General features: G+C 48.9%; 3 protein-coding genes across 6 annotated transcripts; 1 reads left to right on the forward strand and 2 right to left on the reverse strand.

Annotated features, from left to right (window-relative positions):
* Nucleotides 1-288: 288 nt before the first annotated feature.
* On the reverse strand, nucleotides 289-3,424 carry rpusd2 (RNA pseudouridine synthase domain containing 2). Its single transcript, XM_086153189.1, has 3 exons — nucleotides 2,671-3,424; nucleotides 1,506-1,802; nucleotides 289-1,407 (listed from the first exon to the last, which is right to left on the reverse strand). Exons 1-3 carry the CDS (start codon nucleotides 3,379-3,381, stop codon nucleotides 592-594), a joined length of 1,824 nt encoding a protein of 607 aa, XP_086009315.1. The 5' UTR covers nucleotides 3,382-3,424; the 3' UTR covers nucleotides 289-591.
* Nucleotides 3,425-4,618: 1,194 nt separating this feature from the next.
* On the reverse strand, nucleotides 4,619-8,068 carry pcmtl (l-isoaspartyl protein carboxyl methyltransferase, like). Of its 4 annotated transcripts, none has more exons than XR_015106664.1 (9): nucleotides 7,961-8,068; nucleotides 7,524-7,659; nucleotides 7,109-7,213; nucleotides 6,920-6,951; nucleotides 6,692-6,796; nucleotides 6,478-6,598; nucleotides 6,312-6,397; nucleotides 5,670-5,948; nucleotides 4,619-5,373 (listed from the first exon to the last, which is right to left on the reverse strand). XR_015106664.1 is itself a non-coding variant. In XM_086153227.1 (9 exons), exons 2-9 carry the CDS (start codon nucleotides 7,639-7,641, stop codon nucleotides 5,368-5,370), a joined length of 639 nt encoding a protein of 212 aa, XP_086009353.1. In that variant the 5' UTR covers nucleotides 7,642-7,659; nucleotides 7,961-8,068; the 3' UTR covers nucleotides 4,619-5,367. The 4 variants fall into 4 exon arrangements, 3 of the variants coding, with proteins under 3 accessions (XP_086009353.1, XP_086009332.1, XP_086009342.1); XM_086153227.1 differs by having other exon boundaries at nucleotides 5,883-5,948; XM_086153206.1 differs by having other exon boundaries at nucleotides 5,779-5,948.
* A 72-nt stretch (nucleotides 8,069-8,140) lies between these two features.
* ccdc32 (coiled-coil domain containing 32) lies at nucleotides 8,141-10,040 on the forward strand. Its single transcript, XM_086153238.1, has 4 exons — nucleotides 8,141-8,293; nucleotides 8,381-8,616; nucleotides 9,404-9,557; nucleotides 9,674-10,040. The coding sequence occupies exons 2-4, from the start codon at nucleotides 8,388-8,390 to the stop codon at nucleotides 9,861-9,863; spliced, it is 573 nt and encodes a 190-aa protein (XP_086009364.1). The 5' UTR covers nucleotides 8,141-8,293; nucleotides 8,381-8,387; the 3' UTR covers nucleotides 9,864-10,040.
* The last annotated feature ends 3,032 nt before the right edge of the window (nucleotides 10,041-13,072 follow it).

Below are 13,072 nucleotides of genomic sequence, written 5' to 3' on the forward strand. Positions count from 1 at the left end.
CCTATAGAATCATACAACCATCTACTCCCATGCGCGCTTCATAGAAATACAACCATTCGCTCTTTCACATCATATAGAGACATACGACCATTCACCCTTTCGTTCACATATCTGAACAACTGATGATCTCCAATGAATCTCCTGCATGTTTCTGGACTGGATAAAATAACCTTGAACCCTGATTACTACCAGCCTCCAGGGCAGCCAGATGGTTTGAGTGTTCATGTAGCAGGTGTAGTCTCACAGCCTCTACCAGATAATGACAAATGTGATCACCACACCTACTCCTTCCCGGACACTTGGTTTATTTCTTGCATGTTCACAATATCTCATTCAATATGGATGAGGCCAAACATGGTTCCCTTTCAAGTGCAAAGGAATCACAAGCCATACTTTTAAGCTAGGAGAGGGAAACTCATTTCTTCCTCGAAAATTGCATTAGCCAAAACAAATGTCGTGAGAAAATAAACGGAGGTACTTCTTGCTACCTTCAGAGAAGCTACTACAAGATTATAAACAGAAATGCTGGTGAAAAACCAATGGTCTAAAGAGACTAACCAACATCACCAGCAGTAAGGTTTCAGTTCTGCTTCAATCCATTTCACTCCAGTCCTCTTTGGCCCAGTCAGGTAAAGGCGTTGAGTATTCAAAATCGGGTCCTTTGTAGCGTAAAGCGTGGAGATACATGATTAGCTCCTTTTCCGTAGGATCTGCTCGCACCAACTTGCACTCACTACACAGGTGGTCCTTGTGGACCGGGGTCTTCTCTGACCCCTCTGTTTTATGGTTATTTGATTCGCTCAGCGAAGGGCTCGCAGACTCAGTGCACGATATACTGTCGGAGCTTGAACGGCAGCCCGCTCTCCCCGGAGTCTCTACATTTACTTCACCGTCCGTCTGCATCACTGCTTCCTTTCTTTGTCCGCTCACGTCAGGCTCGCGAGAGCCGTCTGACCTTTCCTTTTCCTCAGCAGTTTTGTTTTTCACACTTTCTTGTGACAATCCAAGTCTGTTATCAGGGGTTCTGAGCAGGTGTAGGCCTTCCTGAGCTTGATGTTCCTCCACCAGAGCTTGCAGTAGCTCCTCATTGGTCTTTCCGATCTGGCCCGCCTTCCCCCTGTGCGGACCCCAGGCCGAGGAGCCATAAATGGGATCATTGAGGATGGGAAAGCCCAGGTACTGGAGGTGGACCCTGATCTGGTGTGTGCGGCCAGTAAGCGGTAAGCAGCGTATAACGCTCGTTTTTCCGTTAAAGCTAAGCCTTTTGAACACCGTCCGGCACTCCTTTCCTTTCGGGTCAACGCGGCAGAGTCCGATTTTAAAAGAAACCACCAGGATGGGCTCCTCGCAGATCAGCTCCCCCTCCGGAAACTCCCCCTCCACTCTGCAAATGTACTCCTTTTCAAGCTGTTAAAAAGACAAATGTACAGGACCGATAGATGCTACATGATGCTAACAGAACCAGAAAAGTTAAAGACCGGCACCAGAGAAAATCCAGAATGTACCTTTCTGTCTCTCACCAACTGGTCCAGCTTCTGTGACACCTCCAGCGTTCGGGCAAACAGCAGCACTCCAGAGGTGAGTCTGTCTAGTCTGTGGACGGTATGAAGTTCAGAGATGCCCCGCTCTTTTCCCAGGATGAAGATCACAGTGTTGTGCCTGAAACGGCCACAAGGATGGACGGGAATGGAGGCGGGTTTGTCGACGACAAGCACTTCACCATCGTCCACCAGGACCTCCAGGGGTTTGCCGACTACAGGCGGCTCGTGACGGTGCACGGTGTTCCTCATGTGGTCGTTGTTCTGCGAAGACGGCACAACCTGGGCTTAGTGTCACTACTTTGGTTCTCAGTTGATCAAATATATTTCTATTGAAGTGTCCCCTTACTGAGTTAGTGTCTTACTAGTGGTACTCAAGGTTGGCATTTTATTTTTGAGGAAACTAGATTAAACTCTGCAGGACACAGTGAAAGGAAGCTGGACATACCCGGACTAGTTGCGAACGGAGTCTGGACAAGAATGCTGCGATAATATCTACAACCCTGACTGCATACAACACTCAGGGTCAGGAGATGTTCGGGGCATCTGCGTGACACCAATGCCAAGGCGGACAGCCAAGAACTTGCACGGCTTTACGCCCGCGCATGTTCAGATACGAGTGTGAGTGTGAGACTTCTGTTACCATCCCGATCTTATCTACATTCTCAAGACAAAATACAAGGGGCACAAATTCAGCATCCCGGTGCAGCCTCCTCAAGGAGCGCGAGGGAAGCCAGCTCCTCTCTTACACTCGTAGGGTTAGGACACCAGAGCGGGATGTATACTGACTGTTAGTAGTGTGAGGTGTATATGAGGTGTGAGGTGAGTAGTTCCGGTTGTACAAAATATGAGGTGTACACTGATCGTCAGTAGTACAGGCTAAATACAGACCATCAGCAGTACGGGGTGTATACAGATTATCAGTAGTACAGGGTGCACACGGATCACCAGCATTGTGAGGACGTACACAGACTGTCAGTAGTAGTAGCACAGGGTGTACACAGAGCATCAGTAGTGTAAGGGTGCACACAGACTGTCAATAGAACACGGTGAACACTGATCACCAGTAGTGTATGGGTGTACACAGACTGTCAGTAGTACAGGGCGTGTGGAGAATGTGGAGATGACCGACCCTCAGCACCACAGACAGGTCCTCCACGGGGCTACCGTTGAGGCGGATGCGGCCCTCCCGGACCGCGCTCTGGTAGTACTCCACGGACTCGGCCCGGAACTCGGCGTTGAAGACGTCCAGGAGGCTCCTGCCGACCCAGCGACCTTTGCAGTAGGTCTTGAAGTCGAAGAAGTAGGGTCGGACCTTCCGGAGGCCTCCTTCGAAGTAGTACGAGGTCTCGTCGAAGTGCTCCCGGCCGAAGCTCACTCCGGGGTTGCGCTTCTGCGGAGGTGGGACGTACCTCTCCCCCGGGCGGGGGTTCTTTCCTCCGGCTCCTCTCCGCTTCTTCCCGCGGCCACTCCCTTCGGGTTCCGCCGGCTCGTCATTTTTGCGTTTCCCGGTTGCGGCCCCCTGTTCCGCCGTGGTTACTTCCGCCGGCGGGGAGCTAGCCGCCTCTGCCGGAGGGGAGCTAGCCACCTCCGCCGGCGTTACGGAGACGGCAGCGGCGGTCTCCATCGCTGGGCCGCTCCGCGGAGGAGACCCGGCCGGTGAGCGCCGGCTCGAAAAGCAGGACGTCAGCTGACCTCCACCGGCGGGGCGGGCCTGGCGCAAACATCCACGTTTATCCGAAGGGAACGTGACCGGACCGGACAGCCGTTCGAGCGAAGCCGCGGAAAAGACGCCGCTGAAACTACACCTCCCGGCACCCGCGGATCGCACGAGCACGTGCATCCCCGGTTCCCTCCGGGGTCCTCATCGCGCAGCGGGCGCGCTGATGACGTCAGATTGTAGTCCAAACGGCACCGGCGTGTAGTTCACTTCCGCCCTCCTTTCCAAACGTCAAAAAGAAATTTCAGGAGAAACTTCCAAGTGTAAAACCCAATGCACTTCTCACTGTGAATTACGAATCGCATAAATGAATTAATGGGCTTTTTAAGCATTTTGTGTCATTCAGCCACACACTGCTGTTTTCCAGGTGGATGTTTATTTTTTCACATTTTTGGCAGTCCAGTCTTTTGAGTGTTTCTGATCACTAGCCCCAGACAATATAGTTTCTGCCTTTGCTTTCATCTTCTCAGTAAGCAACATGTAACAATGCAACTCACTCCGTGTTTAATATGAGCGTCACCCCAAGTGTGTACGATTGCTGTTTACATTGTTAATATAAAGTGCGTGTTGTATGTTGTGGCTGATAGTGTCCATAAGTTAGCACATGAATGTATGTTTATACCTCTTACTTATTCTATCCATGCTGCCGTGAAGTTTGTGGATGTCCCCAGTGTAGGACTGACAAAGGGCGATCTTATCCTCCAAACGATGTTGCTGGCATGGTATTCATTTTATTTTTGAACTAGTTTGGCATTTTTGGAAGATACTTTCAATTCCTCATCGGTACAACTTGGAATTGTTGAATGTTTGTTTCAGGAAAGATTTAGCCATGCAGTTACTTAATGAATCATTTATTCAGAGCTGTTCTTGGCTTTGAAATAGGCCAAACGTTTCATAAGTTATACATCGGTTTTACTGCATGCTTGTGAGTATACATCACAAATTATTTCACAATGTGTTTACTCTTGCCTTTACTCCGAAGGATATTGCAGTTTTGGTATTTTCCCCTCAAAAACAGCATTAGTCACATCTTGGCCGTAGTGTGTTTGCATGAAATTAAAAATTAGAAGCAAATAGAACGTGTCTGTTTAAATCGCAGACTTTCACTGATTCCCTTCAGTTGCAAACTGTGTCCACAGTACTGATGCTGGCAAGTGTCCTCTGGAAGACCTCCAAAGAATCAGTCACTGTTTGGTTTTGGAGCTTTGAGTGTCATTAAAGCGTTAAAGGTCTACAATGACGAGCAGAAGATAATGGGTTGACACGAGTTCACATTTTTAGATGATTTTGTCCGGTCTGACAAAGTACACTTTGTGCTTGTATTGTGCGCAAAGTCAACAAGACATGTCGTGATGATGATACTGAGTAGGTGTTTTATTTCAAGGCTGTGGTGGACATCATTTCACAACAAGTAAGTGTCAACATAACAGGAAAACAAATGGGAGACTTTTGGTGTGTGATTCTTGTCTCGTGGTATGTGAATACTTTAGTTGTGTGTAGATTTCATCTCCACGACACCGCAGTACGGGATCGGGTTTGCACGTCTCAATACCAGCTAAAATATATTAAACAATTATATAGATTTTAAACATGACGTGCAGCAACTAAGTGTTCGGCACAGCGTTCCTTGCTTTAGTGTGTAACAGAATAAAAGCGTGGCCTCTTCTATGCCTGTAGAATATGATGCAGTTCAATACTAAACCATATCATTCTATTGCAACATCTTTTAGGATAATAAGTTGATAAGCTAATGAAACCGGATAAGCTTTGAGGCAAGCACTATATTCAAACTGAAATTCTAATGTTCCCATTCTCGTCTAATAACACCATCAATCTCCACGACCTTTACATCGTCAGCTCCAGCCGCATCACTGTCCAAACAGGGGGATTGTGAGGAACAAGGTGTCAGTGGCACTCGTTCGCCAGTCACTCACTGTTCCAGCTCTCTGGTCAGAAAACAAACAGAGACGTGTACTCCTTGTTGCTAGGTGTGAACAGAGCAGGGCGGGTGGTCACCAGTCTTTGAAGAGCCATGAAGGGTTCGAGGGGGCTCCAGAGATGCAGCACCAACGCCACCTCCTGTAGGGGCAACTACACTGCATTCAGAGCTCAGTTCTGGGGAAAGAAGAAGAGGAGGAAGGAGAAGAAAGACACTTACTCTCACATTCTGTTCTACATAAAGCACATCAGCGAAAATCGACCGCTGCACTGAACCGATCATGGATAAACCGCAAGCGGAAGGCAGCTACTGAGCAGCAGCAGGGGGAGTTGTCAGGGGTTCAGTGTCTTGCTCAAGACACTACGACAGGCTAGGAGGAGCACGGTATTCGAACTAGGAATGTTTGGTTCCAAGGACGACCGCTCTAACCCGTGATCCATGCTGCACCAAAGAAAGACTGCGCGGTTGTTACCTTGAAAAAGCTATGGATGATGACAGTTTCATTTCCTCCAAGGCAATGACCAAATACCCCGATACAGTTTGATGGCAGATTTTCCACTGATATTCATAAATGTGAATACCCATGCCACTGTTGGCCTCTGGGAATCAGGGGGACGTAGACCACGCCCATCAGAGATTTCTTGAGGAAGGTGCCATCACTCTGCCGATCATACTGTTCCAGCACCTGGCTTCTGCCTTCGGGTCCGACTGGGATCAGCAACCTTCCACCGGGTTTCAACTGCTCCAAGAACTTCCCATTGAGTGGAGAGAAAACACAGAGGATTTACGTGAGGTCACGGTGCATGTGAAGACTGAGGCTGTCAGGCTGGAGACACTTCTTCTAACAGTTCAAATCCTCTAACAATAAATGTAAAACGCAGCACGAAAACAAATGCAGAGTATAGGTCCTGAACAGAGAGACTGCCTGTGGAACGATACGGATTAACATTTTATTTGAAGAGAGAATTTTATGCCTGTCTGTTTTAAATGCTTGACCGTCAGTAACTTGGATCAGATATTTGTGTGTAGACCCTTCAGTCTTACACGAGGAACTGCAGTGGCTATCTGCAATCATTTTACTACATATGAGACAGATATTTGAAGTTATACCTACAGCTTCAGGAACCGTGGCTGCAGCTGCACCAACATGAATGACGTCATACGGCGCCCCTTTTGGGTACCCCAACCTCCCGTCTTTCTCTGTGTGTAGCCATAGCCATACATTTCATTCTTTGTATTATACGAATGTAACATTTTACCCTCGATGAGCGCCGACTCACCAGTCATTGTGATGCGTCCAGAGGAGAGCAGTTCTGGATCATCGGCTTGGATGTTCTCTATTGAATCGTCGACAAGCGGTTCGATGTGCTCAATGCCGATCACTCGTCCGCTGACCCCTGTCTGCACACAGACGGAAAGCGAAGCCAGGGCCCGCTGTAACGAATTTTACATGGAAATGGGATGAAACTGCAGACGTAAAAGAGCAAAACTTACCATTCGTGCAAAGCAGGCAGTGAGATATCCACTTCCAGAGCCAACATCCAGAACGGACGCTCCCTCGGTAAGTTTGTCACTTAGAAACTCCAGAGTGTGAGCATGCTAGTGCACCAGACGGAAAGAAGCTGTGTAAACATTGTGTGTCGGTAAATTAACGACACGCTGCATCTCCAATATTATCCGTTTGGGAATTGGGACTCTTGAACTTCACCTGGTTTTACTCACCATATGTGGTGCACTGATGGTTGCTTTGAACCCTGACAGGAAACACCACAACACACAGTCACAGCATGCTGGCTGCAGTGTTCAAGGCAGAGGACTCAAACATAATGACAAAATAAATTTGTTCTAAGAAGTGTCACCACATCAATAAATATGCGTTATTGTATATGTGAGGTAGGATGCGGTGGAAACCTAGGGACTGGGGAGAGTCTTCATAAGGAGAGCGTCGACAGTAATGTCCTCTGTCTGTTGCCAGCATGGCTTCAAACACCCTGTGGCTGCGGATCACTCCATTATCTGCAGAGAGAAGGGGGAATGACAATGAGCCAAGCTGGAGATGTCAAAAAGGGCATAAAATTCAAATTGCTGTTTTTTTAATCTCCCTAATGATTAATTTTCCTTTGACCAAGACCGAAAACAATACATGTCTCTCATACTGAACTCGAGCCTTGGCCCCAAACAGGGGCATCTAATGCTTAAGGGAAGGCTATCCCAGAAGTTACTTGCAGTTTAAAGACATACAAGAATGGAGCCATTCTTATCATGAGAATACAAAAAAAAAAATCTCCAGGCGCTCTGGGTGGCAGGAGATGAGAAAGCCCTTTACCTCTAAGCCTGCCAATGAGCTCCGGGTGGCTCTTGGCGCTGGAGATCAACGCCATGGTCCGGGACAGCAGCACACCCATGGGGACAGCTAGTACCGCCAACCGAACAACTGCCCTCATCTTCTGCCGTGGGTCTCCCTGCGGGGACACGACGGTCAGCAACTGCACACCTGAACTCACGACAACAGGGGGGGGGAGGCTTCCTGCGGGTGACCCGGGGCGTCTGGACACAACACGCCGTTTGGAAACACGGACATTAAGATGAGACGAACTTTACTATCCCCTTGTTATCGGACACAGGCAGACTCGCTTTTTTCGAGAGCGTGACTACTAGCTGAGGTTGTGTTATAGCTGGCCATAATATCGAATACATGTATAGAAGAGTGTAAACTTAAAAATAAGAGGTATAATTCAACGGTAGTCTGCGCGGCGCGTTTACCTGCTAAAACGTCAGCGTTCCCTCTGTTGGGACTCTTCCGGGTCCTTCACAACCGACTGCAGTGATTGGTCACCTAGAAGCCGGTCGGGTGAAATATCCAATCATAACTCGAGACAGTTTGACAGGCAGTGACTTTGCTCAATAGTCAGTCGGGGAACAAGGAAGTGGGCTGTCCTGTTGACAGAAACATAGCTCCGCTCCGGAAGGAGCGTGGAAACAGCTAGCTTCCGCTGCTAATCTTCGAGCAAGAGGGAGAAACCGGAGAAATAACGCCCGCCTAGCCAGCCTCCCGTCCCGGGGGAGTGTTTCGGAGTCTGCCCCGAGTCCTCGGAGGTGAGTTTATTATTAAATAGTGTTTATATGTAACAAACTAGCCACCGACGCGAGCCGGCCACTGATGTTTACATCTGCCCGCTTCAGAGACAGGATGGTCGACGACTTCGAGAGGCAGCGGGTCCGAAGCAGCGGGGAGCTGTGGTCCGAAATCTGCTCCGGCCTGCCGGGGACGCAGGCCGAGGCCTCCCCGGGTGGCAACGCCGATTTTCAGGACTCTTTCCAACCGGACGCGCCGGTCAATGCCAGCTCCAGTGCGACGAGCTCCCCCAGAGCCGGCTGGGAACCCATGGAGGACTCGGAGATCTACATCGCCAGTCTAGGTATTAGACGGGTCCCGGCTTCGTATCATTCCCATTGACAGTCCTGGATGGATTGCAGCTGAGACGTAGTGTTATGGGATGGGAGACTGCAGAAGCCTTATTATGAAGTCAGCATGCAAGAAAAAAACATATAAAATGTGCATATTATGACGGAAGAGGGTGACGCAATCAAATCATCGTGAGAAATATGACTGTATTTCTAACCAAAACAAAGGCAGTGATTTTAAAATAAATCTCCTTCATAAGGTCATACCAATATATTTTCCTGGGAGGTTCTCGGTCATCCGGGTCACGGTGAATTCCATATAACTATATTGGGGAAACTCCCAACACATCATTTAGAGCTGAGAAGGCCTCTCTGATGAGGGGTGAACTCTTTACAAGTAAAGAAATTCAAGTCCGATTGCAACAAGATGATTTCCACAAGAATTTACCACTATATTGCCCGTCCCTTTTACATAAACATTAATACAACTGGTTACATTTCAAGTTGCCCATTTTCTTTCAACTTGCATGTCTTGCTGATACGGGTCACATTTTTTCTGCTCTAATATGCTTAGTATTTATTTATTTTTATTTTTTTGTCAACCTCTCTGGCGTCACTGCGGGCCACAAAATAAGAAATACACCGTACAGATAATAAACACTTGGATCATCCATCCATGTCTGACGATTATCCTGCTCGCGGGGGATGCTGGAGCCTATCCCAGCTGTCACCGGGCGAGAAGCGGGGTAAACATAGGGCCACATACACTGACAGACAACCGTCCTCTCTGTGTGGCTGCAGAGAGTCGCCTGAAGAAACTGAAGGGCCAGTCCAGCGACGTGACCTCCAGAGACATGCTACGCTCCCTGTCGCAGGCGAAAAAAGAATGCTGGGATCGATTCCTGCACGACGCACAGACCTCGGAGCTCTTCCAGGGCGGCGACATGGATGAGAGGTAACCTGAGGTTGTGCTGATGCTTTGCTTTGAACGGTCACAGTGGTGAAAAAAAAAATAGTGGATGGCGGCAACTCCAGGCCAATAAGCCTTGGGTACTCTGTGTGTGTCCACAGTGCTCTCGAACACTTCAAGAGGTGGCTGGTTCCGGAGAGAGTCGCTATCAGCGCAGAAGAGCTGGAATATCTCCTGAGGCCGTCAGAGAATAAGGAACTGGCAGAGCCAAACCAAGCTGAAAATGGAGAGAACAGAGCGGGAGAGACGCACAGGCTGGACGAGGAGGACGCTCACAGCCCAGAAAAATAACCTCAGAAATGAAACACTCCCAAGAACTAATGTTGAAGCCACGACAGGGCAAAAGCGCCGTGTCCGTGTCATAGAAACCATCTCTCTGTCTGTCGTCCTTCAGTGATATTAGTCAGCCGTTCCCTCGTGTCACAATAAAAACTCTGTTTTATAAATGTATGGCTAAATATGAATGAAGGACCACATGCACTGTCGTGTTGTAAATGAGATTTGAGACTAGATGCTGCAGAGAACTTATCGTTGGACCGACAGTGGGATTATTCTTACAATGTTGATTTTATGTCTTAACACAGCAAAATCAGAGGTGATCATTTTTCTTTACCAACATTTCACTGGATTAAAAAATGACATTAACTGCTATAAACTGCTCACATCACTGGTGCTGGTGGCCTTCCCGGGAACATTTTCTGATCCTTGTTTTACTAGATATATCTTCTGAGGCCAGGGTAGAGACCAGCGGGGGAGTTTTATCAGGTGAAGTCTCTATCTTGAGTTCACACTTGTGTCCACTTCATGCGGTGGTGTCAGCCTTTGTGCTAAAGGATAACTCGAGCTAATGGAAAATACCAATTTCACCCGTCAAGAACAACACGCCCATCTCTAAAGGACGGCCTCGGCACAGGCGCCGTGATGTTTTCTGCGAATCTGGAAGAAGCTTGTCCTGTTCTGGAGAAGTGCTCCTTGATAACATCGCAGCATCTCCGAGCAGGCGGCGCGGCAGCGATTGAAATCCGAGCCGTGCTTTTTGAAGCCTCGGCTGAAAGCGGCTCAGAGGTGGCCTTCGGAGCACGGGCTTTCATGAGAACTCTCCGGTCCCTCAATTTAAAGAAGGCCTTAAATCCAAGCCCTGCTGCTTATCAGGCAGGTCAGGGGTTCACAAACACCGCTTTAACTCACAACACGCCATCCGAGCCTACGGAAGAAATCTGAATGAATTCCCGCTCGGAGCACATAAACAAAACCAGGCCGACCGCAGGCGTCCATCTGTGGGAGGAGGGTACATCTCAGTTGTATCTGTCGGGCTCGTCCCCAGCTGTCCCTGGCGACACGTGGTTACCAGTAATCACGATCATTTCCACTGTTACCTCCTCCACGTCCTCACTCCCTCCCGCTGTCACCGATCTTCTTCCTCCATCCGCTTGTCTGTCCCCTCTGCCCATCTCACCTTGACGGGGAGCAGAGCGTTCAGCCGCTATGGAACTCATTACCGCCCCAACGCCCATTCATTCCCTGTCTTCACATCGCAACTCAAAACAAACCAATTTAAACCGGTCAATTCCATCTGACGACAACTGCTCCGTCAGTCATATATATGTATACATATATATATATGTGTGTTATTTTTACCACTGACACTTTTGTTTTTATTTCTTTGAAATCTATATTTTGTGGTCATGTCTGTACGGTGTTCTTGAATGTTGAGTAAGGCGCCTTAAATAAAATGTTTTATAATTATCATTATATTTGAATGCAAATGTTCTCAACCACACGTTGGTTTCTAATCCTTCCATGGTCAGAATTCTGCTGGTTCTTCCAAGGAGACGTTCATACAGGCAGCAGATCTTGTAGATCCCGGCCCTTCTGCGCGAAGCGTCTCCCGTCCACACATCTGCTACAAATATCCTTGAAATGTAAATGTGCTCGGGCCGAGGCCATCACATGCACGCACCTGCGTCCCAGTCGGGTTGGATTCAGGGGACACGATGCCCCCTCCCTCGTTTCGTTTGAGCGCCGAGCCATGGTCTCACCCGTTGCAGGAGACGACCGAACCGGAAGCTCCAGTCATCGAGGTCCTTCTTCCATTTTCCCGGTGAATCCGCACACGTTTCTCTGATTTAACATGTGACCATCATACGGAGGTATCTTCTACATGCAGATGTTCCAGGTCTGAGCGTGAGTGTGTCACGTGAAATACCGACAGATTATCAGCAAAGCCGTCGGTGGTGGCATTCAAACCCCATCCAGAGGCCACGGCTACGGCGGATGGTTGCCACGGTGACGCATCTCTCATCTCCTGAGCTCGGGCCTTATTCAAAGGCTTCGACAGCAAACGCCTTGTATTTTCTGTCAGGGAACAGGAGGCTCTGCTGAGGTGATTCCCATTCGTTCGGTGGTCATCACAGCAGGGGCTGAGAGAGAAAACACACAGCGACCTCCCCCTGCAGACGCAAAGCTCAAGGAGAAAAGGGCTCGTGAGTCGGCTCAGATCCGCGCCTGAACATCTCCGTCCCCCCCGGCTGTCCTCCAGTCCTCCGCTGAGGTCCACGGAGCGAGTGATGATAAACCCAGGAGATAAAAATGTCTGCTTGCTTCAAGCAAGATAAATGGCGTGAAGAACCTTAATGTAAACGAGCGACAAAAACATCTGCGGCTGCAGGTCCGAAACTCAAACCCAGGTAAGAAAAGCGGTGGTGCGAAGTGCAAAACGTCCCAGGAGAGCATCCAGGAGTCTTCCTGCAGGTCCGTCCAGATTGCTGGCAGAACAGTAGCGATGTGATGATCACCTCCGAGGCCCACAAGGTTGGAATGGAGGGGCTCCGCGGGCAGAAGCACTCAACAAAAGCAGGATCATTAGAGGAAACCGCAATGAAGAGCTTCAGGCCGGACCAGCACGCGGAGAAAACCTCCAACAGGAGACACACAGATCTGAGAAGAAGTCGGCCTCGGGGCTGAAAACGATCCGGAGAATCTGGGGAATGACTCCACGCTCTTTGCTTCAAGAGAGTTTATGAAGCTTATGATTTTGTCAGAAGACAAAGAGATGGAAGCGACGTGAAGCATGCGTATTTATGCCATCACCAAGCACGCTCGTGCAGTCTCACACACACACGCATACGCATGTATGCAAATGATTTACCTCCTGGCGGCCTTTAAAGCCCCATAACCTGATTAAGCGGCGCCCGAGGCCCCATGAATATTCATCACAGGCCTGATTATCGAAGTCAGGCGATTTACGTCTCATCATTTCGCTTTCAGATGTTGATGCGTTCCAATCACGGTCCCGGCCGTAAGACGGGTAAATGGGATAATGATCGCTTCAGACGGGAAGAGAGGAATAACGGGCAGAACTCGAGGGGTGAACGTCTAAGATGACGCGGGGTCACCGGAATGATAATGTGTTGATGCAATTTGCGGCGTGAGGGATGAAATGAAAATCTTATAGATGGTACGTTCACGTTTGCGATCAGTTTGACGAGCGGCGTAAACAG

This window comes from Fistularia commersonii, chromosome 1, assembly GCF_037954325.1.
Source record: "Fistularia commersonii isolate RoL2024-O1a breed Wild chromosome 1, RoL_Fcom_v1.0, whole genome shotgun sequence".
Classification (NCBI taxonomy): domain Eukaryota; kingdom Metazoa; phylum Chordata; class Actinopteri; order Syngnathiformes; family Fistulariidae; genus Fistularia; species Fistularia commersonii.